Here is a 26,886-nt window from a genome sequence, read left to right on the forward strand (position 1 = left end):
TCCTGTCAGCATTTTCTCCAGTTTCAAGTGTAGTTTTAATTCTGGTAATTCAGCTGAAAAACATTTGCCCACAATTCTGCACTGTTCCATCACAGATGGCTCAAAAGCACTTAACAAAAGTTTCTGTCTGATTAAGTAACAACTGGTTACACTTTCCTTCTTTCCCTTTAAAGTTAGATATTGTTAGTCATTAAGTTGACTGCCTGTTTAAAAATTTCAAAATATGATATTCTTACTTTTTTTTTTTTTTTTTAAATCCACCTATATGCTAGATATTATTCTCCATTATACCTCCTAATATCATAACAAGATTTTGGTAGAGATCACCACATATGGAAAGGTAGTTAGAAATAATGTAAATCCAGCTGTAAAAATAGACAGAGAAATTAAAACAAACAAAAAATAATATCAAGTCACTATGGAAAGTACATGGCAAGTGCGCTGTGTCCATGTGAATGTACAGTGAATGTGCAGATGTGCTGATTTGCAGCAAGAGTTGATAAACCGTACCAGGCTTATTTCTCATGTTTTGAGTCACCCCTATGATAGGCAGTTGTTTGTTAATAACAGAATTCTTTCACGATATCCACTGATGCTTAATTTGTAATTTTTTTCTATAAATTTACAACTTTCAGACCAAATATCAAGATATGCATGTGATATTATAAATGCTGGATATCAGTTGGGCACTGGAGATCTGTGTTTGTATTCCGATCTCCTGAACTCACTGTGTGGAGTTTGAATGTTCTTCCCACATCTCTGTGGGTTTCATCCAGGTGCTTCTGGTTTCTCCCATTGTCCAAAGACATGCAGGTTAAGTGCATTGACAATACTAAGTTGAACTTAGTGTATGGTTGGTGTGTGTTTGTTTGTCCTGCAATGGACAGGTGCCCTGTCCAGGGGATTGTTCCTGCCTTGCACCCTATGTTATGAGATAGACTCCAGCACCCACTTTGACCCTGTTCAAGAATAAGTAGGTTAGAAAATGACTGCTGACTATACCAGTGCACTTAAAAAAATCAGTTTCTTTATTTTTTTAGACACAGACTAATCAATAATGCTATTGAGAGCTGACCCTTAAACATTATGTAATTGTCCTTTAAAAATGAATTAATTACCATGCTATAATTAGTTTGTACTCCTAGCAAGTATCATTGGGAATGTTTACCTTTCAGTATTCATACTTTGACCCAAAAGCTAACAATGAAAGTACTAAAAACTTAATGGAGAGTTTTTAGTTTAGTTAGCTTTTTAATAGAAAAGTACAATATATAAAAAAGCCTTAAGTGTGAAAACATTCACATGGCTGTTTACAATAATTTAGGTCTCACATTCAAAAATCATACATTTAAATCACTTAAAGTATATCATCTGGATAAAATATACAAACCGTAATTATCGTAGCAATTTCCCAATTGTAAAAATATATTTAAACCTTGTATAAAGCATGATGTTAACTAAACCTTAAACAGCATTTCATATGAGTGATAAATTGTACAATTTTGTTAAATTGCAAGGTGCATTTATCTTGTATTGCATGTCGTTTGCAAGTTTGTATATTCAGATCATTTACTGAACACATTCTAATTATGCAGTGTGTGGTATTTGATTTGACCAGTACTGTATATACTAGAGGCACTCTTACAAATGCAACCTACTGTTTTCCACCGACTGAGCAGTTACAGTATGTATGATTTGAATTGTCAATAATCTTTTTAATAAAAAGTAAGTATAGCTGAAAATATTGGCAGCATACAGCACTAGAGTAAAATGTAGGACCTATATACAGTTCTAAGGAAGCCAGATTAAGGCCACCACAGGCCCCTGGGAGATTTAATGAGTAGAGCTCCCTAACAGAGACTTGATCTCACTTTTGACAATTCATCATCAGTCAGTGCATGATCAGCCAGTTGATTCATGTATCATGGATGTGCACAAGCTTGATTTTGGTGCACGGATACTTGATTGTTTCATTGAGTGGGGTGGGATAGAGTGTGGTGGTTTCCTCATTGGTAATTTTGGTGCGTGGACACTCAATTGTTACATTGAGTTTTCGGGATGCAGTTTGGGGTCTTTTTCAACATGTCTGTTCCTTTATTTCATGCTGATACACCTTCCTCACAGAAATGGTTCACCGTCCGTTTTTCCATTTTGTTCCACTGCTTAAGTTGAATGTACTTTAGATGCATATCAAGTGGACTTCTACTCAGATAGAAGATCAGCACCTATGTCAGACTGGGATGTATTTACAGTATGTCTCCAAGTTAAGCTAGGCTAAAGACAAGACATTATTCTCTTGTAATGAATTTCATCCCATTTAAACAAACTTGAACATTCTAGTAATTTTTACTGGAGAATGTCAACCTCACATAGGCTGTGTGTAAATTTTGAAAAATCACTAACATGATCATTTTTATTACATTACCTTTTTCTTTTGGCTTTTAACAGTGCAACCTTGCAAAATGATTCAATATTATGCAATCACTTTTGCTGAGCAGCACAACTTTTTATTTCCAGTGAGGTCTTTATACACTTGATTTTCTTTGGTATCACTTGTTTAAGTAAATGTTTTCTTTGTATTATAAATTTGAGGTGCATGTTTTATTGTATTGTCTCACTGCATACACTGTTTATGAAGGCTACTCAGGCTGTGTATGGCTGATTTCTTGAGCCCTACCATGTCAGTATTTGCTGTTGTGTCCAATATTAACTAAGACCCAAAATACAACGAGTATCACTCTATTAGATAATATTTGAAAAGCAATATAATCTCCTTATGATCTGTTTAATATTTTGTTTTGGGGATTACATATACCATAATAAGTTTAACAACTTTTCTCACCTGCTTCTCATTGTTCTCTAGTGTATTATAAAATTCCTTATAAAATCACAGGCATTGCAATGCCAAAAACCTTTCTAAGAACTAACTCTAAAGTGACTTTTGTTAACCACAAAGTTTCATGAATGACTAGCACTATTGTTCTTAAAACTATCTTAGCTCTCCTAATTTGATATTACTGTAGTTGGCCTAGCTGTACTAGTTAGTAAAGTGGTTTAAATCTTCTTGCATATACAATATAAGAATGTATTTTACATTAATCTGTGCATCTGCCTTGCATAAGCAACCTCAAGATAGATAATCTTAATATTTTATAAACAATGTTCAAACAGGCTGACCTGGATGGGCTTCTCTCATGCAGTTATGTCATTGGAAAATGCATATCAGTGAAATAAAATAAATTAGGATCAGTTTGAAAAGAATTAAATGTAGAAAAGCAGTTCAAATGTGCAAAGGACAAAAGCCACGATGTCAGTCTTGAGGCATTTGTGGAGAAAAAGGACCACAAAGGTGAACTGGTGTTCCTGTAGAAGAAAATAAGCTACAATATTTAATTTAGCTTAGAAATCTTCCCCCCAACTCTTACCATAAATCTTAGTTCATACCAGCAATAGTTAGGTCATGTCTGGTGACCCATAGTTAGCAAACATTTATCTGCTTTATTGCTTACAGATACTATTAATAGTTTTACTAGTAACTGCCTGTCCTTGAAATCCAAAATGATCCATACCTATAAAGATACAGATTTGGTTACAACTTAAAGAAAATAACTAATATGAAACTATTTAATATACATTAAACCCAGTTCATTAGTCATTGTTAAAAAACAAGATATTATTTTCTTAGTGATATGATTTAAAGTTAAAAGAGCAGAATACAAAACCCTGAATAGACATATACAAATTGAACATACTTTCTTCCACATTCCCCAGGAGTAATGTAATGAGCCAGTTGCAGATGGCTATAGCGTTAAGCAATGCAGGTAGGCAATCAAAAAGCTCCTCCTGATTCGATCGTAAAGTCTAAAATAGCAAGCAGAAGTACAGTAGTGAAGAAACTCGGGACAGATGCTGCAGGGTGCTAAAATGGGTACATCAAACCTTAAAACTCTAAAAGCAGCTTAACCTAAATATTACAGCAAGAGTTTTAATATTCTGCTGTTACTGGCTGTGCATCTCATTGCTGTTGTTTGTGTTTCAGGATAAAATGATTGAACTTGTTACATGAAATTCTAAGAAGTGTCTTGCTCTCCCCTATTCTCTTAAAGTCCCTTATATCCTAGAGTTCCCTCTTATCAAAAGGAACCTAACAGAACTTACCACCACCTTTGCAGATACACACCTGATATGTATTTGTTTTCTGACATTCTTTTGTTCTGTAGTATCCTTCAGTTCCTTCTCCGTTGCTTACCTGTATGTGTTCTCTGTCTTCTTAGGTGTTGGTGGTATGACCACAAATCCATCACAGTCAGCTTAATAATTCAGGCAGTTTCACTAGATACCAGTATAATGTATACAGTTCCTATGGAAAGTATTCACAGCGCATCACTTTTTCCACATTTTGTTATGTTGCAGCCTTATTGCAAAATGGATTAAATTCATTTTTTTTCCTCAGAATTCTACACACAACACCCCATAATGACAACGTGAAAAAAGTTTACTTGAGGTTTTTGCAAATTTATTAAAAATAAAAAAATTGAGAAAGCACATGTATATTAGTATTCACAGCCTTTGCCATGAAGCTCAAAATTGAGCTCAGGTGCATCCTGTTTCCCCTGATCATCCTTGAGATGTTTTTGCAGCTTAATTGGAGTCCACCTGTGGTAAATTCGGTTGATTGGACATGATTTGGGAAGGCACACACCTGTCTATATAAGGTCCCACAGTTGACAGTTCATGTCAGAGCACAAACCAAGCATGAAGTCAAAGGAATTTCTGTAGACCTCCGAGATAGGATTGTCTTGAGGCACAAATCTGGGGAAGGTCCCAAAAAAAATTTCTGCTGCTTTGAAGATCCCAATGAGCACAGTGGCCTCCATCATCCATAAGTGGAAGAAGTTCGAAACCACCAGGACTCTTCCTAGAGTTGGCCGGCCATCTAAACTGAGCGATCGAGGGAGAAGGGCCTTAGTCAGGGAGGTGACCAAGAACCGATGGCCAATCTGTCAGAGCTCCGGAGGTCCTCTGTGGAGAGAGGAGAACCTTCCAGAAGGACAACCATCTCTGCAGCAATCCACCAATCAGGCCTGTATGGTAGTGTGGCCAGACGGAAGACATTCCTTAGTAAAAGGCACATGGCAACCCACCTGGAGTTTGCCAAAAGGCACCTGAAGGACTCTCAGACCATGAGAAAGAAAATTCTCTGGTCTGATGAGACAAAGATTGAACTCTTTGGTGTGAATGCCAAACATCACGTTTGGAGGAAACCAGGCACCCGCTCATCACCAGGCCAATACCATCCCTACAGTGAAGCATGGTGGTGGCAGCATCATGCTTTGGGGATGTTTTTCAGCGGCAGGGACTGGGAGACTAGTCAGGATAAAGGGAAAGATGACTGCAGCAATGTACAGAGGCATCCTGGATGAAAACCTGCTCCAGAGCGCTCTTGGCCTCAGACTGGGGCGACAGTTCATCTTCAGCAGGACAACGACCCTAAGCACACAGCCAAGATATCAAAGGAGTGGCTTCAGGACAACTCTGTGAATGTCCTTGAGTGGCCCATCCAGAGCCCAGACTTGAATCCGATTGAACATCTCTGGAGAGATCTTAAAATGGCTGTGCACCGACGCTTCCCATCCAACCTGATGGAGCTGAGAGGTGCTGCAAAGAGGAATGGGCGAAACTGGCCAAGGATAGGTGTGCCAAGCTTAGTGGCATCATATTCAAAAGACTTGAGGCTGCAATTGCTGCCAAAGGTGCATCGACAAAAGTATTGAGCAAAGGCTGTGAATACTTATGTACATGTGATTTCTCAGTTTTTATTATTTTTTAATAAATTTGCAAAATCTCAAGTAAACTTTTTTCACGTTGTCATTGTGGGGTGTTGTGTGTGTAGAATTCTGAGGAAAAAAATGAATTTAATCCATTGTGGAATAAGGCTACAACATAACAAAATGTGGAAAAAGTGATGCGCTGTGAATACTTTCCAGATGCACTGTATGTATATTTTCACACTGAATAGCATTTAACTATATAACAAATGTTCTGCTGATTAATTGTGCATACAGGTAAGCTCTTATTTGTCAAAACATTTGTTAACACTCTGCTTTTCAGGTATTGAACATATCTTGAACCAACACAAATACAGTATCTTTCTTTTTCACTCACTACGTCTCTTACCACAAACGTGCCCTGCTAACCTTCTTCTTTGTCTGCAGTTTTGGCCTCTTTTATGCTTGAAACCTGCATAATTTGCTAAATAGCCTCAGGGTGCAAAAAAATTTATTTTAGTTGAAAGATTAAGACATTTAGTCCACCACAGCTTAAGAAGTAGTATTTTAAATAAAAACTAATTCAATATTAAAAAAATTAAAATTATAATTTAAAACCCAACACAAACCATATAGTCCAGAATATAGAAACCCTTAAAGTAACTCTCCTTTAGCACATGTCTTTTTATAACTTTATGTTTTTGTATATTAGCCTACTTATTTTATATTAATGAATGACTTAGTGGCTCAGTGGCTAGTGCCATAATCATAGATAGTGTCAGAATGAAATTTGCACATTCATTTTTTTTTATGTAAGTTCTTTGAGTAGTCCATTCCCCCCACCAATGTGTGCAGGTTAAGCATACTGGTATGAGGGTGTGCACTATGTGATGAAATGGCATCCAGTTTTTTAGAGGCTGAGTTGTTTGTGCCAAATCCTGTCTGGATAGATTTTGCCTCTCTGAGAAATGAGAATGAAGGGATGGATTCTAACCAGGGATAGAAATAAGAAATTGAACAATGAGATTGAATGGGAGGAAATAAACTTGTTATGACAATTATGAACAGTGTGCATTATACTGTGTCCAACATCCTGAATATCTGACATCTGCAAAATATACCCCAAATACTGAATTAGCACAGCTCTCAATTGCTCCTCCCATCCATAAGTTGATATTCATGCACTCTTTTTATAAAAGTCCCTTTAATAAAATTATGCAGTTTTAATTGCCAATAATAGCATTGCCTCAAATATGTCATGCAAACGGAATTAAATAAACTGCCAAAAACCTTCAAAGCACTTCAGTCTTCCAGATGTGAGAACGTTTGCATATCCAGATTTTCTGATCAAGCCCTGAGACATTTTTAGGATCTTTACCTATAATATTTGTCAAAATCAATCTTTGACTGTTTGGTTATGTATAATTTAAAAAATATTTTTATTCAAAAGTGTACCTTTTTAATTCTAAAATTCCTCAAATTCTAAACAAACTCCGTAAGCAATCAAAATGTTATATGTGGGTAATGAAAATCTTAAAAGATGAGCAATATGAAGTGCAAAAGACCAGTTCTCCATCCAAGCAAATCCTTGCCCTGTTTAATGTGTTCTAAGTGACCTGCCCTTGGCCCACTCACAACCTTAAATCATCTTAATTGACTTTGAGAATGTTGTTATAAAGGCAAAGACCCATTTTTATTTATTCTAGAAATTAACAAAAATAATATAAAAGTAATCCTATTAAGTACATCAAAAGAACCAAAGATGCAGCTTTTTGTAGAAAAAATTATTTTCATCACTCAGATCTGACCTATGAAACGTAATGTGACATTGACAGGCCCCTGTATGCCCCCGACCTGGCAATACTGTAGTAGGGTGCTCCACAGGGATTATTCTACTTGGAACTCCAGGCAGGTGTTGGTTTCCGCCTCAGTTCCCTAAACTGCCAGCCAGCAAATTCAGCCACCTGCCCTCCTCTGCTTTATTTATTTATTTTTTAAGGCTTCAGGCTCAGGTTGGCTTTCCCTTCTCCGACTTTTCATTTTACTCAATCTATTTTACTTGCTGGGTTTCACAGTTTTGACAATGTCAGGTGTCACAGTGCTTTACAACTACAGTTTATCTATTTGATTTATGGGGCACATTCTCACTATATGGTTGATACTGACACCTATTCCTCTAAGCCAATGATAGCACCTAAACACTGCATTGTCCCAGATGGAGGAGCTGTTTTAGTCTGCTGCTTTCTCACAACAGGGTGGGAAACCTTGGTGGTTGGCCTAAGACTCTCACATCTGTCCACCTTTCTACACCAGCATTATTCACTACAGTTTGACAGTGAGGCTGTGCTTTTGTTAGTAGCATTCGGTCCAAGATAAGAGCTAAAGTCAATTTTAGGGATCTAAAAATCTGAGTGCCTGGAGTAAAATCCCTAAAGATATAGGGACTCTACACAAAAGGTGGACATATTGGGGCTTGATCCCAATCTTCTGGAGCTTTTTGAAGGAAACCGACCTAATCAGTGTACCATTCTGCAGTGTAATCTTTTAAAATATTAATTATTATAGATTTAGTTGATGCTCTGTCTATGGTTAGCTCCTCCTTTGCAGTTGATTGGCTTTAGACGTCATGACACTAGCCTTCATTAAGCAGATTTGATGACAGTAAGTTTGAAAAGAATGACCACTCTGTTATGTTTGCAGGAATGAATTAAAGGTGGCATAAAAAAGTGATTGAGACTGAGAATGGAAGTATGACATTCTGTTTCCTACATGGTCTACAAGTCACTACCTACTTGTCTATCCTTGTAAACTATCTGCACTTCACAAAACCTATGCCTTTGTATTATATGGGAGCAACCCTACCTTCCTCTTCATTTTTGCACCACTTACAATAGTAGTTACCATCTAATCCACCCTTTCTTCTATAACAACTCGATCATATTCCTTCTGGAACTGTATGTTTTTTTTTTTGACTGTTTTGGTGATCTTATTCTATGGGGTAAATTAATTAATGCATTATTGATTTTTATTAATTTCATCTCAAAAGATGGCAGTTAAAATAATACACAACAGGGTTTTGGAACAGGTTCGTATCTGAATGTTACGCTGCTCTGATTGTGTTTTTATTATTTTCCTCATAAATAGTAGGAATGTAGGAATGAAATGGTAGGAATGTACAGTTTTTGATTTTTGTTTTTTGTTGCTGAATCTGTTGTTATTGATATTATTTTATTTGGATTTACTATATGTACTTTGTACTATACTACTGTATATTATATTCTTCCTGTTGCTGTGCAAGCAGCAGCCTTTTTACAAAAGCTCCATGTTCTTTCTGTTTTTCTTTTTGTTTCTGAACTTGTTTTACAATTTAGTCATTTTGATTATGGCCAAATTTGATCTGGTCTATGGCTTTTTATTGATAGTAACCAGTTGAAATTAGATAAGTGGATTTTCTATTTACCTATGATCTGCTGTCAACACAAACCCAGGCACTGACTCATCTCAACTAAATTTCCCCCTGGTGACAAATCTATCTATCTATCTATCTATCTATCTATCAATCTATCTATCTATCTATCTATCTATCTATCTATCTATCTATCTATCTATCTATCTATCTATCTATCTAATTTCCACATAGTAAATTTTGTTTTGTGTCTTTCCTTTATGCCATGACGGTTTTAATGGGGAGCCACAGTGTTGTGGTAACCACCACATTGCTAGGGATTTGACTGTTGACACATAGCACGCAATGTCACCATAGTGACGGCTTAAAAAGTCAGTTTTCTGCATTACCAGATTATCCAAGTTTCGAACGTAGATGGTGACAATAGTCAGTGCAATTTGTTTTTTTTGGTTTCTTTTATAAAGAATCATTGACTTGAATTTCAAGTAAGGTTTATGTTTTTGGTTTGGTGAATGGTCAGTTTGATTCCTTATTACAAATTACAATTTTTTTTTTGATTCACATTACTTTATCAGATCCATATTTAAATTACTCTCCCCCTTAGAATAACTGTGACACTAGGCAGCCCAAAAACATCTAGTGATTTCTAATCTTGCATACTCCAGTTCATGGTCACACTGGGTGGCAGAATTTTGTACAAGTCTGAAGGCAGTCCATTGCAGGGTGGACTCACTTGCACATGTCTACCTACTCACAATATGCCAGTTTCAAGCTACCACAAATTGAGTTTGTTTCTTTCACCTATGCTGCTTGTACTCCTTATTTTTGCAATTACAAGATGCCCCTTATACTAAATTGTCTTACTTGGTTGTTCACAGTCTGATGTAGAAATAGCATGGTGCCATCTAAAGCATTACAATGATTAGACCCCCTGCAGCTGAACCTAGTGTTTCAGAACCCTTAAATTGGTGGAGTCATCTGAAACTGGCTGTGCAGGCAGTGCTTGCTGCATTTCTGTGATCCTGTAGAAGGATTTTATAAAATTCAAAAAGGTATTCCAATTCTTGTTTGGGTTTTGGCCGCATTTTTCACAGCAAAATTTAAACAGTGGATCCCATACTTCATTGTCAAAAACTCTGCCTCTCATACTTAAATTTACAGCATTTACTAAATCAGTCTTTAAGCAAATTGCTGCATATTTTTTCTATTGTTAAAATAATGTAAACACCATTTTTATGTGCATAGTAAGAAACCACTGCATTCACCCTCCATTCATTTTCATTGACCAATTCATATACTGTGAACTTATACGAGGGAGGTACACATCCAAAAGACACAAATCACCCCAGGTTTATGAGGATGGCATGATGGTCAAGTGGTAATTGTTCTTACCTCACAGCTCAATTTTAGGGTCAAATCTTGTCCGTTTGTTAAATGTGTCTACATATTTCTGCATGTTTTTTTTTTCCTTTCACTTAGCATACATGTGCAGCTTAAGGTATTTTGTGACTCTAATTGACGTCGTCTTAGTCAATGTGGATGGGTGTGTAAATGTATCTTATGATGGGCTGCAGTCTCCACAGCAATGAACTGGATAAAATGAGTTAGATGATACATGAATTGATGGATATTTTTGTGATTTTGGAGGAAATAAGAGTACCCAAATAGACACTTGGAGAATGTTCAGGCTCTACACAGGTGGAGCAATGAGACTACAACTTTAATTTAGTTTATTCTTATTTAGAGTTTGCTCACTGAGGACAAGCCCCACAGACTTAAAAAATAAATATTTACATGCGTACACAATAAAAAAATTAAGAGTAAAAGTAAGACCTATAAACAGACATCATTTTAATAAATGAGGAGCAAGGAGAGGAAAGCAAAAAATCAAGTAACAGTATAGAAAGTAAAGGAACCTCTTAGCTTCATTTGACCTAAACCAACTGGCCATCACACAAAGTGTGTTCTGTAAAATGACAGTCATCATATTTTAGCAATCAATCAAATAGCAATAAATCAATCATCTACATTAGAACTTTACGTTCTTATCTTATCTATTTTTAAATCCACTGCTTTAGTGGTCTTGTCCTCCTGGCTACCATCATCCTCACTGACATCATAGAGCAGTGGTTCACAAAGTGTGGTCTTTAAATGCAAGATGTGTGGTCCAGAAGATAACAGTTTTCATATCTGAGCAAAGTGCTGTTTACATCAGTTACAATATATACTGTACTTTACATTAGACCTTTATATCCTTATTTACTTATTCATGTAAAAGTTCATATATTGTAACATATTGATGCTACTTCAGACTCACAGTCTCTCTCCTGCCCAATCACTCTGTGTCACTGTTTGTGACTCTTCTTCAATCTGGCTTAATGTAAGCCTGGAGAATCAACCCTGGTAAGGCAATCTCTTAATTCCATGAAGCCAGTGACAAACAGCAACTCTGAAGCTTTAGTGTTATTAAACCTGGATGAAGTCTGAAACTTTGCAGCACACATAATTCAGTGTTGTGTTTGAAAATTTGTATTTCTCACGTAAATATTAGTGAAATAAATGTGTTCACCTTATGGTAGAATTTATTCAGACTGTTGGGTGAAGAGGTTCTTTGTCATAAACAGTGTTAAAATCAATATCTTAAAGTGTCATATGCCACATACTGAAACCTGTAACTTTTCTATAATGAGGTCTATGGCCTGATGACCATAAAGGTAACGTTCCTAGTCACTCTGATGTTTCATTTTATGACTAAGAATACTGTAGTACTGGGGTTCACATGTTCAGTCCTAGGAGCCCACTGTTGCTGCAGGTTTTCATTCCAACCAGTTTTACAAATAAATGGTCCAGTCTTACTTCTAAAAGATCTAATTACTTAATTAGTATTTTTGTGTTCATAAGAATTACTTATTAACTTATTTCTTTGAATTCACTTCAGTATTTTTTTCTGGCATTTCCTGCCCCACCGGTTCAAGAAAACCTTCCAATATGATATACTGTTTGACTTGTCTTGATGTCTTTTTATGCATGCTGTTGAGCCTCTAGACCTGAAAAACTCTCATTTTTAGCCCACTTTTGGACCATATTGTGTGCAGGAAATTACACATTTATAATAAAGAGCAAACCAATAGGAATCTTCAGCAAAATGATAAGAAGGATTTGAAGTTGTGCATGCCAAATCAACCAACCCCTAATTAGATATGAGGGATCTAAGTTACTCCTTTTCACAAAACTTTGAAAAAATGGGACTGGTAATATTGACATATAGAGATCATTTTATGTTATTTCAAGGTTGTTGATCATGATTATGATAATATTATGGATTTTTGATTCTTTATCGGTGGTCCAGGCCTTCAAAGTGCCACTCACAGAAGACTTGAACTGACAAATTAAAGTTAAATTGAGAGTCTTTAGACTTTAAACATTTAAATTGGAGCATACATTTTAATATTTCAAATATTTGACACAACTATTCTTGTTTATTAAATACTTCTACTTTATGAAGTAAATCTTTACATTTTTATTACCACTACTCAGCTTATGCAAATTCAAACCTTTTTCTTCTCTTGTTTTGTATTCAGAAATATGTGCTAGTATATTTACATGTTCACAAAGTTCAGAAATGTGCATTATTTTGCCAAATCTTTAATTATTAACTTTTCTTACCATATTCTTTTTATTTCACTTTTTTCTCTGGAGTTTACTTCCTTAGTTGTACCCAAATACTAACAATTAGTGATGTGCAGTGCAGACACTGAAATGACACTGAATACTAGGGGGAGGCAGCTACTTCAGTATAAATTCACATGTGAGCTAATTAATAACAAAAGGGTTAAATGAGCAGAACATGAAAAAGAGCAACATCTTAAAAAGAAAGAAAAAGAACAATAATTAATGTCACACACACAAATGCCTGCTACTCCCTTAAAAATTTAGCAAACTCATTTTGTACTTTCTGGATTGACACAAACAAGGCAGAAAGTGGGAAATAACAGCTTGTGTAATAAAGTCAGAAGGTGGAACACCTGCAGTTAAAGTGGTTTACAGGACTGAACTTGAGGAGCACTTAGTTTAACCGTTATTACTAATTAACACTTACATGAAAGTAGCACTGAAGTAGCGACACTGCTTTAGCATTCAGTGTCATTTGCACCAGTGTCCGCACTGCTCATCACTAATTATTAGTATTTGGATACAGTTAAGGGAGTAAACGCCACAGAAATAAGGTGAAATGAAATAAAAATGGTAAAAGGAAGCTAGATGTTTAAAATTATAACAAACAAAACATATTCTGAATTTCTTCTAAATGCAAATATACTGGAGCAATTTTCAAAGTCAGAATAAGAATAAAGAAAAAAAACAATAAGATTGATGAGACATAACAGCTTGTGAACCCCTGGTTTAGTAGATTATTTAGGGAAGTAGAAAGGGAAAGCGATGCTACTAGCTGATAATAATAAAATACATAATTTTATGAAAATCATACAATTACAAAACCTTATTTCAGTATACAAATCCCAAAACTGCATCTTCAAAAAACATTTTCTAGACTAAGTGTTAGGTCATTCGGCTGAATTAAGAGCAATAGGACATTCTATACACTAACATTCCACAATTTGGTGGCCATACACCCAAGGCTCAACCTCCTAATGCAGTTTTATTTATCCTTGGAACAGTAATATGATCTGTGTCTTGCACTTGTAATGTACTTTACACACTGAGATGTACGAATTTATATTTTCTTTTGTTAACATATTCCTTTGAGTAAAGGGGGCCAAAGCCATTTAAATCTTTATATGTTAAGAGGTTGATTTTGAAATCAGCTCAACTGTGCTTTGGTGTCACCATATTAGTATTATGATATGGCTCATTGAATGGCCTTGTCAGACAGATGAATGGATATATATTTAAAGATCTGTAATGCAAATTTACTTCTTTCTTCTGACAAGCTGTAAGTTTTTAAATTGTCCTGATGTGCAGATACATGCCTCTCAATCGATTGGCAAGTGCCTCAGGCTCCAATTTCAATCCCTTAAGAGCCAGAGCAGGAAAATTGGTATGGAAAATAAATGGAGGTTTTGGAAAAAAGACACATGTTAAGTGCTGGTTTTGCTTTAGTAGAACTGAAAGAGTGTAGATGAATATTTTATTAATTATGTAGAATTCCTTTGTACCAAGGTCACAGTGATTTAGCATGCTATCAATATCCCTTAGTTTGAGTTACCGTAATGGAAGTATCCACAGCTGCATGCTCAGTGAGCCCTCTCGCCAACCTTGAAGTAACTAATAGCATTTCCATCCAAGAGGGTATTCCCTGAGAATGACTAAGTTACATTTTTAAAAAGCACTTATTAAACCCACCGGGTATCCAGGAAACTCTTTTGCTCTGAAGTTATATGTGGAATCCTCCCAAAGTATTCATTAAGTCATGCTGCTGCTGGAATCCCTAATGTGGTAATTACGGTACATTTTGGAGAGGATTGTTTGAACGCTAAAAATTAGAATCTAGTGGCAGAAGGAAGAAGCTGAAAGTTAGCGTTGACTGTAATTAAACACATCTGTACTGCAAGAGTTCCTTCAAAGAGTTCATTCACTTTCATTAGAGGCAGAACAGAAGGAGCTTTTTTAAGTGCATTATTTACTTAGCAAGAACCAAAATATTCACAAAGAAAGTCATGTACATCTGTTGGAGCAAAACTGCCAGACTGATACTGAAATGATTAAGCCCACCCTGCTGAGGCAAGTATCAAACATAGACATAATATGATTTTATACAGTGCCTTTCATGGTAACCAATACACATGTTTTAAAAGACACTTTTCAGCATAAGAAGGCAAATTAACTAAACTTTGTAATGATGTCATATATCATGATGAGCCAGCAACCTATATAGGCATAATGAGCAATAAGCTATTTCAATTTTTTTACTATAATAAAGCATATATTTTTTGTGTAATTTTGCTGCTGGGGTTAATTTCCCTTTGGGATCAATAAAGTAATTTGTCATTGTGGCAGTTACAATCAAACAGGATCAGCAAAAGACTTGGGGAACCAGTGGGGTAACTTCACTTAATGGACGGAAAACAGAAAGCACACGAGAGTGCAAAAGACAAATGATTCAAGTCAAGCAGACAACAACAAGAAAAGTGTTTGTCAGAAGTATACACTCTTGACATGTGATTTCTGCCAAAGAACACCCTCTCCCAGTGGCCTCCAGGTCTTTATAGTAGCTTACTGGAGGGATGGAGCCTTGGTGGAGGATGTGGAATCGATATCAATTGTTTGTAATGGAGGATGGGCTAGGACAAGTGAGAAGAACAAAAGCTTGTTTTCAGGTGTAAACAGTGCATGTTTATTAAAATCAACAGTGTCCAGGTGCAGTTTTGAATAAATAAATAATTCTCTAAAAAACACAATGCTCAATAGGGAAGTGTAATAAATAATTAAGATATAGTTAAAATTAAAAATTCAACTCTTAATGTATCCTTTCAGTTCCTGTTCCCCTCCAATATGACTGTCCAACACTCAGTCCATATGTGGAAAACTCTTTGCTAAATCACCTTGTCTCAATGACACTAGCAACCTCATATTCGTTCCCACTTATTCCTTCCTTGAACCACATTGTCACTGACCTGTGACCTCTCTTGTCTCCTTTGCTTTCTAACAGTAATCTATCAGACCTGACACCACTCACCTAGAAATTCAGCCATGCAACAAAATTCTTTACATCCACTTCACTCAGTACATGCAGAGCCATAATAGGACACTTCATCTATCCTGCTAATTTCATCATTCAGCAGGATGGCCACCTCTTCCTCAGGAAACAAAGACTAGTCTCTCAACACGAGCGTTCTTCTACACTATTTCTTCATCCTTATCCCTTTTCTTCCTATGTTTTCTGTGTTACCAACAAACCTCCTCTCGATTCGGGATACTATTGCTTACCTGTTCAGAGCCCTGAAGATGTCTCCTGAATATCTGTAGTATAATGCCTTCATCTATTTGTATATAATATACTGTAGTGCGGGCGGCACGGTGGCGCAGTGGGTAGCGCTGCTGCCTCGCAGTTGGGAGATCTGGGAACCTGGGTTTGATTCCCGGGTCCTCCCTGTGTGGAGTTTGCATGTTCTCCTCGTGTCTGTGTGGGTTTCCTCTGGGCGCTCCGGTTTCCTCCCACATTCCAAAGACATGCAGGTTAGGTAGATTGGCGATTCTAAATTGGCCCTAGTGTGTGCTTGGTGTGTGGGTGGTGTTTGTGTGTGTCCTGCGGTGGGTTGGCACCCTGCCCAGGATTGTTTCCTGCCTTGTGCCCTGTGTTGGCTGGGATTGGCTCCAGCAGACCCCCATGACCCTGTGTTCGGATTCAGCGGGTTGGAAAATGGATGGATGGATGGATACTGTAGTGCCTTTATCTTTCCATTTTCTACTGTTACAGAATGTGCAGGTTAAGTGAATTATTTAGGTCCACACAGTGCCTTTAAAACCTGAACCAGATACCTTGTGGGTTTAATGCCCAGTGCCTTATCCATTTGCCACATTGACATTTATTAGAGCTGTTAGCATCTTGTGAAGGTGTTCTTTCTTAACTGTGCTTTAGAAAATAAAAAAAGATTGAATGGGTAAATGCTCCTATATCATACATGAGGAGGCTGTAATGTGTGTGGACAATATCAAGTTCTTGGGTTATCCACATCACATCGGATCTGACCTGGTCTTTGAACACATCTCACCTGGTAAAGAAGGCCCAACAAAGACTCTTCTTCCTCAGGAAGATGAGACGTGCTGGATTCTCCTCTCAGCTGCTCACAAACTTGCTACAGTTCCGCTATAGAAAGCATTCTCTGTCACAGTATGACAGTGTGGTACGGCAGCTGCAGAGCACAGGACAGGAAGGACTTGGCACAGGTGGTGAGAACAGCACAGGGGATCGTGGTAAGTCCTCTCCTAGACCTGGACTCTGTACAGTATATGCTGGAAGGGTGCAGAAGAGGGCCAGATGTATACAGTAGCTAAACTTAATGATGTTTTATTGCTGCTGTCTTTTATACTTATTATGTTTATTTTATTATTTATAGTGTATTGTGTATTTAAGTATTCTGCCTTGAAGTCGCGTCCTACCAACAAAATATTTCGTTATGTGTATGCATAATGACAATAAAGAATTCTATCTATCTATCTATCTATCTTGGGTAGCTCAGGTTACTTCCATGCTAAAGCGATGCACTTGTAAAGGATGAATAGGTTTCCGTAAACTGGACTTTCATAAGTGAATGATGGCTTACATTATTAACCAGAATCCTATTAAAAAGTTTATTCTTATTTTGTGACTGATGATATCATGATGAGATACATCACTTTGAAGCTCTATAGTAGAAAAAGCAGGTCTGGAAGGTGGATAGATGGATGGATGTTTATGTTTAGATCTGCAACCATTTATTTTTTTGTTACAACACATTTAAACCATTTAAAGATGATGTTCATTTAACATAACACAAAACTAATGAATTAGTTTCAAGATGACATAAACTAATAGCTGATAGGTTGTCTGCACTGTTTGCTGGTGAGTGTTTTTGAAGTTTTCCCATAAGCAACATATGACTCAGTTATTTAGTCAGCCATCTGAGTGTCACAGTTACTCTTTTTATCATTTACTAACTTATTACAGCTTCTTTCCCTCATACATATTTTTAAATGTAAGGCACTTTACTCCAAATCACTGTTAATTCCATTAGGTTATATATTTTTCTTATGTTAAAATGCACTTTGCAGACTATAGCATAGTTAGCTTATATGGCTGGTTAAATGAATTTTAATTATTCACTCTGGAACTTGTTTATTGTAATACAAAACTCTTTGTTTAGTGCAAGCATTGTCATATCCACCAATCAACCAGTAACCCTAGAAATGACAGCATTCTTATTCTAATTAAGGAATACATCTTTCACCCTAAATGTCTTTTCTGTTTGCTTCAGCTAAGGGGATGATTAGTGTTACGTTTTTCCTAGAGGTGGAAAAAACCCTAGAGGTAAAAACGCTGAAAAGTAAATGAGACACCAACCTTTTTTCCAAGCCTTTTATCTAAATTTTTGTATCTTAAAATTCTTTTGTGAAAGCACAGTGTATAATAATAGGTTACCATGTGCATTTTGAAAATTTGTAAGGATACTTCAGAAGTTTACATTATAAATCCTTATTAATATGTTTTGCTTATTAAAATCCTTATTAAAATATTTAAGGGGAAAATCATTTATATTAATCACAAGTAACAATTTAAAAAAAATCTATAGAAACAAACTGAGAGGATGACTCATTTCAAAATGGAAGAATATTTATTACACCTTAGTATCATTTAATTGAACGTGTTGATGGCTTTATCACATGTGTACATTCCATTTAATTGATAATAAAGTAAAATAAATGGTAGCCTGGATTTGGATGATAACCCATGTTATGGCTTTACATTGTCACAAGCATCCCTCTTGTCACGGCTGATTTCTTTTACATGGCACTTTAATTCTAAGCTTAACTGATTATGCTGGTGTGCACAATGCCAGCCTGGGACTTGGAAAGGTTTATTGTCTCCAGCAGTTTTACTGTGTGTACTTTCATTAACATTTGCTTATTGTGTTGATATTTTTATCCAAAGCAACATACAAATAATTTTGTATATTTTAACTGCTGCAGCAGTGGCAGTTTAAGTAATCTATTTGGCACCACATCGTAAATGTAAGGGACTGAAATGCTGGTCTTGTAGCATACATTTTACTCTAGAGCCTTACTCACTAGGCCTCACACACTTTCATTTGGCTAGAATGTATTCATGGCTCCCATGCATTTTTGGTCAAAAAACATAAAAAATAAATTCCAGGACTCACATACTAACTGTGAGTTGCTGGATTTCAATCACATGTGGACACTGAAACACTGGTCCATCATTTTACTACTGGAAAGCACGATTCAGATCAAGTGCTTCTGTCATTATACCAGCTTCCAAAGTTGTATTGAGTTGTGAGTTCCTTGATTCAGTTGTGAAATGATAATACAGTACAGGTAGTCCCCAGGTGGGGCGGCATGGTGGCGCAGTGGGTAGCGCTGCTGCCTCGCAGTTGGAAGACCTGGGGACCTGGGTTCGCTTCCCGGGTCCTCCCTGCGTGGAGTTTGCATGTTCTCCCTGTGTCTGCGTGGGTTTCCTCCGGGCGCTCCGGTTTCCTCCCACAGTCCAAAGACATGCAGGTTAGGTGGATTGGCGATTCTGGCCCCAGTGTGTGCTTGGTGTGTGGGTGTGTTTGTGTGTGTCCTGTGGTGGGTTGGCACCCTGCCCAGGATTGTTTCCTGCCTTGTGCCCTGTGTTGGCTGGGATTGGCTCCAGCAGACCCCCGTGACCCTGTGTTCGGATTCAGCGGGTTGGAAAATGGATGGATGGATAGTCCCCAGGTTATGGACATCCGACCTACGACTTACGAACGAGGCCACAGCTGCGACACATGCTCCTCTGTAACAGCCGCTCCGCCATCTTCGGCCTGGGGATGCTGCAAGCGGTGGCCGGAGGGGGGCAATTGCGCTACTTGCGCAGTGTAGTGTCCCTTGGGCGGCTCCATAGTCACCGGGGCCACAGCTATCGTTCGTGTGCAGGACAATGGTTCACTGCCCGCCCACTACTCTGCCGCAGCTACTGCTCCTGACTGGATGCAGGCTGGATGGAGCAGAGGGGGGCGTTTCACTTCCTGCCCAGCACACACGGCTGGTAATGCTGCAAGCGCTGACCCAGTTGTGGCTGAATGGAGGCCATTGAGGGTGAACGGGGGCGGTGGGGGTAGCACTATAGTGTGCCTCGGATGGCTGCCTGTTGAATTGGGGTTGGGCGATTCACTACCCGCCTTTGGCCACACTGTGTCCGTTCTCGGTGGGCGGACGCAGATGCAGGCAGCATACTGTAGTGGAGGTGACTGTGTGGTGGGCGAGTGATGAACCCCCCCTCGCCGCCTCAAGTTATTCTCAATAGCAAGCCTGCTTGTACTGTTACGAACATAGCAAGAAGTTGTCTCTTGTTAGTACATCAGACGTGTTGACGGTGCCTTCCTGCTGTGATAACGTGGACAGTGCTGTGCAGAAGAGCTCATCTTAACCTTTTGTCTTCACTCTTCAAGAATGTCTCTGAAACGCAAATCTGATGCAAGTGCTGGTGATATAGTAAAGAAGAGAAAAAACATCACCATTGAAAATAAAGTAGAAATAATAAAAAGGTCAGAGAGGGGTGAAACTCCATCATTCATTGGCAGAGCACATGGTTACAGTCGGTCAACAATAGCATTTATTAAAAAAATAATGTACCTGTTCCGACTTACATACAAATTCAACTTAAGTACAAACCTACAGTCCCTGTCTTGTACGTAACCTGGGGACTGCCTATATTATACTTCATCAAATGAGAAAATGTGCTTTGAGACAAAAATTTATTTTTTATTATGATTTTGCAGACTGATAGTTGCAGTCATCATAGCTATTTTTCTAGGACAGCCTTTAACATTACATGTGTGGAGTTTTTAAGTTCTTGCTGAAGCATTGTTGTTTTTTTCTGGATTCTTTGATCAGTTGAATATGATTTCAGATAAGGACACTGCATTTCCGTTGATAAGAACACATGCCTCTTTTCTTTGAAAACACTACAACTTGCTTTCAGCTGAAGAAAAATCCATTTACTTATTCTCCAAACTTGTCTTTCTATTATTCAGTGTGAGGAAAGATCCAACCCTGGACAGGATACATTCACTCATATAGTACTTTCTCACACCAGACCAATTTAAAATTATAAGTTAACCTTACATTCACATTTTTTGGCATATGGTAGACTGAAATATACAAAAATACACTGACAAGAAAAATGTAGACTCCACACACATGAAAATCAACCCTAAACTTTTCAGAACATATAATCTACCTAAAGCTAAACCTGTCTGAGCCTCACCAGTAGCTGAATGGAAGACCAATTAGGAAAAGCTTGGGTTGCTGCTGGGGCCTCCAAGGGGTACTTATCCCATGATCTATGGATCCCAATGCCCGAGTGCAGCTGATGGGGACACTCTGCTGTAACAATTGGTGCTGTCCTTCAGATGAGACATAAAACCAAGGTCCTAAATCTCTGTGGTCATAAAAGAACCCTGAAAATCTTTCAAAGACTCTAGAGCAATTCAAAATGTCCCGGACAAATTCCCCACCACAGCCTGGTCATTATGGCCCCTAATCATTCCCTGTCCCTTATTGGCTAAATATCTTTCTCACCCCTTCACTGCCTAATAGCTAATGTATGTCAAGTATACTGGCAGAAAAAAAATCCATTGCAAATCCATTGCATTATCCAGGTGGGTGCTACACATTGATGGTCTTTGAAGTGGTTCCCAAATGTTTAGGTAAAGCATTCTCAGCAGGTTAAAAAGTGCTATATAAATGCAATTACTTATTAACTTGTTCACTCAGCAGAGTTTAACATTGTGTTTTTTTAATTCTTGTGTTCCACAATACAGCTTTTAGATCATCTAAGAGAGGAATACACTCAACTATACAGTATATTTATTTATGCAATAATTTTAAAATTCTGGTAAACTCAGCACCAAATGTGAGTGTTTTAATGAGGCAATTAAGTAAGGGTATTATATGCATGTATAATTCACTCATTGGCTACAGTATATGATTTCCTGCATGTTAATCAAGGAGGAGACTGCATTTACAACTTTCATGTGATTTCTTTTCTCCTAGATTCCTTTTTCCTATGTAACACACATATAATCCCGGTGAAGAATGAAGAAGGTGTGGTGATGATGTTCATTTTAAATTTTGATTATGTGCTGGAGGAGGAAAGCAGCGACTCATTGGAGAGACTCAACCATACATCACCTGGCAAATTAGAACATTGTAAGTGTATCTTAACTACTTTGCAGACTGCCTTATTTTTAAAATTGTTAAAGGAAAGGGAAATACTGATCAAGGTATAGATCTGGAAAAGGTGTCATTGAATAATGCTTACAAAGCATTAGACTTAAGATGGGGTGTATCACTACTTCTTGAATATTCAACAAAATATACTGTAATTGCTATTAAGTGTGTGCCTAATTACTTCTATAGTGGAGATGACACTAAGGGTGTTTTGTTTGGTGACCTAGGCAAATATGCACTACCTTGCCACTATACTGGTGTCCAGAATAAAAAAAACACAGAAGAAGGGGTAATATAAACCCTTTACAAACATTAAATAAGATAATCCTATTCTAATTTAAAATTACATTTAAAAGTAATATAAAATACAATAAAAAAGAATTGGATGGTATGCCCAAATGTAAAAGAGAGGGAACTCTGTTGTGCTAACATTAACTCTGTTAATGGTGGAAAAAACAAAGCCAGTGGGAAGAAGGGCTCATTGTAAGGAGGATTCTGTTGTACAGAAGCAGGACTTTCCCTCATTTATTTGTCATTTTGACTTCATTGTTTTTACTTGTAATATAGTATTTTTTCACTGGACTTGCTAGTTCATTGTTGTACTGGACTTTTATACTTCCTTTCTAAAATTTACTTTATACTTTCTAAAGCCTATCAATTTCTGAGTGTATTTTATTGACTGTATTTTATTAATTCAGTTATTTTATTAACTTAAAGCCTTTGTGTAATCCAGTGATACACACAGATTACAAAAAGCTCTAAGCCCACCCTGGACATACACCCATTGAACATTCACTAAGAGAAATATTATCTTTCCAAATTTATTTTTATTTTTAAAGTGTAATTAAGACTTTTTGTCCCTTATATACTTGCTGGGGTGTACTATTACCACCATAACCAGGGTAAAATACATGGAAAACCTCTCAGTTGTAAAATATGGTGAGTTTATTACACCCAGAATGCATTGAATACATTATCAAAATGAGTAAAATATAAAGAAAGATGTTAAAACAAAACACATATCCTATTGTTCTTTCACTAAGTCTGTCTGTCTAGCTGGAACCTTTGCCCACCTAAAAAATGTGATAACACAAATTCCCACTCATGTTGGGCTTTCTCAGTCTTTCTTTAGTACTAGGGTGTTGTACTGTGTTAGCCATTATGAATATAAAGAAAAGCCAAGCAAAATGACACCTTTTATTGGCTAACTAAAAAGATTACAATATGCAAGCTTTCGAGGCAACTCAGGCCCCTTCTTCAGGCGACATGTAATACAGAAACTGGAGTTCCGTGTGTTTATATACACACTCTAGGACAAGAAACAACATTGGTAAATCTTTAAATGAGAAATTTTAAATGTAAAAAATTAATAGATTTATTCAGGCTAGGGTTAATTTAACAAGAGAGAGAAGAACAACGTATGGTCAAGATCTTTGGATAAGATAACTGTCCAACAAAGTCTTTTGAAGTTTGTAATGCACCTCACTATGCAAACCTATTTATGGCAAAATTGGAGGAAGATTTCGTGTCAATGTGCATCGTAAAACCAATGCTGTATCTCCGTTACATAGATGACATCTTCATAATCTGGACTGCCAGTGACAAGGACCTCCTCCGTTTTCATAATGAATATAATTCTTTTCACCCAAACATAAAGCTGAAGCTGAATTACTCAAAAACAGAAGTCAGCTTCCTTGACACCACCGTTCAACTGAAAGACAACACCCTTGTAACTTCTGTTTCTCACAAACTGACAGACAGACGGACCTACCTGAAAAGTGATAGCTTCCACCCCAAGCATATAAGGCGCTCCATTATTTTCAGCCAAGCAATACGGTACAATCATATTTGCTCAGACCCGACAGACCGGGATAAACAACTGCAGGAGCTCAGACAAGATTTCATCAGACAAGGTTACACCCCCAAAACAACAGACACTCAAATAAGAAGAGCTACTGCCATACCCAGAAACAACCTTCTGGAATATAAAAACAAAGACAACAAGAACTGCATCCCCCTTGTTGTCACCTACAACCCACATCTTGAAACACTTCGAAAAATTATAAAAGAACTTCAGCCAATACTAAACAATGACCAATGGCATACAGACAACCACCAAACCTTCAGCAACTAATTGTCCGAAGCTCCTTAAGTGAACCAAGAGAAAATGGCACATCTCCATGCCTACAGAAAAGATGCAAAACATGTGCCCACATTTATGATACAGACCGTACAGTTATAATACACTGCTGACTTGAACATCACATAAAGGAATCATTTTCCTGCAGATCATCTAATGTAGTCTACCTAATTCTCTGCATGAAATGTCCTGACACTGCACTCTATGTGGGAGAAACTGGACAAACACTCCGCCAGAGAATGAATTTACACAGGTTCCACATTAAACATGGCAACACAGATGTTCCTGTAGCGGCCCACTTCAACAGCCATGGACACTGTGAGAGGGATTTTAAAATCATAGTGCTTATGGGCAACTTCAAAACACAGCAAGAGAGAAAAGAATGGGAAGTTAAACTCATGCTAAAATGTAATACATTACAACATGGCTTGAATAAAGACAAGAGTTTTATGGCCAGATATGAGGATTGTTTACATCTCTCAGAATGACAGACAACCTGTCTACAGATCCACATTGTTTTGAAAAACTCATTACAAACTTCAAAAGACTTTGTTGGACAGTTATCTTATCCAAAGATCTTGACCATACATTGTTCTTCTTTCTCTTGTTAAATTAACCCTAGCCTGAATGAATCTATTAATTTTTTACATTCAAAATCTCTCATTTAAATATTTACCAATGTTGTTTCTTGTCCTAGAGTGTGTATATAAACACAGGGAACTCCAGTTTCTGTATTACATCTTGCCTGAAGAAGGGGCCTGAGTTGCCTCGAAAGCTTGCATATTGTAATCTTTTTAGTTAGCCAATAAAAGGTGTCATTTTGCTTGGCTTTTCTCTTCAGTCTTTCTGCAGATTCTCTGGCTTCTCTGCTTCTTGACACTTGAGCTATTGCCTCAACTCATAGCCATGTTGCCTCAACTTTGCAGCCATTTAACATTTATTCCAGGCAAAGCTGCAGAATAAATTCTAAAGTCAGGTCATCACTGTCCTCTGGTGTCCCAAATAAAGTCCAGAGTCTCCTGTTGTGTTTAAAGTGATAGATGCCCATAGTTGATTGTATCTTAACTGCAGTCTGTATTGTGCAACTTGGCTGCTAACGGAATGCCATTACCAAGCTCCTCTTTTTTATCATGATGCTTCAGTACATCTCATTCCAAGCATTGTCTTTTCAATTCAAGGAATACTACTCCCACTGGACCACTTCTACAAAAACTAGCATTTGAAAGGGATATTCCTGCCATTGGTGTGGGTAGGGCAAATATGTTATTTTTTTCCCTGTGCTGTATTAAAGGTTTTCTGTCCCTGGCAACATTATACTCCTTAACACACCATCACTATATGTTAAAAAATTATACAAATATATTTATAGATGCAGTATATACACATACTGTTTAATATATTAAACTAACAAAAGAGTCACCAGACGAGGTGACTATTTAATGACTATTACACATTTTCCTGTCCTTTTCACTCAAACAGAATTAATGCTCACTAGTACCAACATTTCAAAAGTACAACATTCAATTTTTCACAATCCATACCTAAACAGTAAGAAACTCAATTCATATTGTAGAAAAAAAAAAATGAAAACTAGAATGCCATCTGTTTCAGTCCATTACCCCATTATACAGTATGTCCCTTCTGGTAGAGATGCTTACTATATGCCACCCTTCAAAGTCCATAGTACTACTTCACATCACATGTTTCTCTACATGCTGTTTGAAATAAAAATCCAAAATGGGATTGCTCCTTGGAATCCAGATACATATCTATGTTCCTTTAGTAGAATCTGATATGTCTGCTTGATCCAACTGCTTCTTTTCTTATGACTTAAGTTTTTTTACTTTTTGTGATGGTGATTCCTGAAATTATTATACCTGATCTATGCATCGATACAGGGTTTTTTTGACTCAATGAATTCAATTTCAGCATTACTTTTTGTAGTACTATGATGTTGTACTGTGTTAGCCATTATGGATGTAATGAGAAGTCAAGCAAAATGACACCTTTTATTGGCTAAATAAAAAGACTGCAATATGCAAGCTTTTGAGGCAACTCGGGCCCCTTCTTCAGGCAAGATGTAATGATTTGTCCCTTGTTCCCAATGCTATACTTAATAACTGAATTATGTGGATACAAATGTTAGATTTAAGACTATTCATTCATGACCCCTATTATCAGCTAAAAATATTTATTTTGTACTGTACAATCAGAAGCAGATAGAGTGGTTTTTGCTTCAGAGCCCAGAAACTGATTTCAGAAACCATGGTCAGCACTAGGAAAAAATGTAAATATAGTTAAATGAGAGTCATTTGTGGCAGAATTTCATCCTGCGGGATAAAGTGTTAAACACCAAGGATGTAGTGGCCTTAACAAAAAAACAGAAATAAAAAGAAATTTAGATAGATAGATAGATAGATAGATAGATAGATAGATAGATAGATAGATAGATAGATAGATAGATAGATAGATAGATAGATAGATAGATAGATAGATAGATAGATAGATAGATAGATACTTTATTAATCCCAATGGGAAATTCACATTCTTCAGCAGCAGCATACTGATACAATAAATAATATTAAATTAAAGAATGATAATAATGCAGGTGAAAAACAGATAATAACTATGTATAATGTTAA

The 26,886-nt window shown here is 37.0% G+C and overlaps 1 protein-coding gene across 3 annotated transcripts in view; it reads left to right on the forward strand.

The window, feature by feature from the left end:
- LOC114655421 (potassium voltage-gated channel subfamily H member 7-like) overlaps positions 1 to 26,886 on the forward strand; it is a 431,541-nt gene that overhangs the window by 161,328 nt on the left and 243,327 nt on the right. For all 3 annotated transcript variants that reach the window (XM_051931419.1, XM_028806393.2, XM_051931420.1), the window contains exon 3: positions 21,928 to 22,083. In XM_051931419.1, the coding sequence (XP_051787379.1) occupies positions 21,928 to 22,083 (156 nt within the window). The remainder of the gene's footprint in view (positions 1 to 21,927; positions 22,084 to 26,886) is intronic.

Source organism: Erpetoichthys calabaricus, chromosome 8 (genome assembly GCF_900747795.2).
Source record: "Erpetoichthys calabaricus chromosome 8, fErpCal1.3, whole genome shotgun sequence".
NCBI classification, from domain to species: domain Eukaryota; kingdom Metazoa; phylum Chordata; class Cladistia; order Polypteriformes; family Polypteridae; genus Erpetoichthys; species Erpetoichthys calabaricus.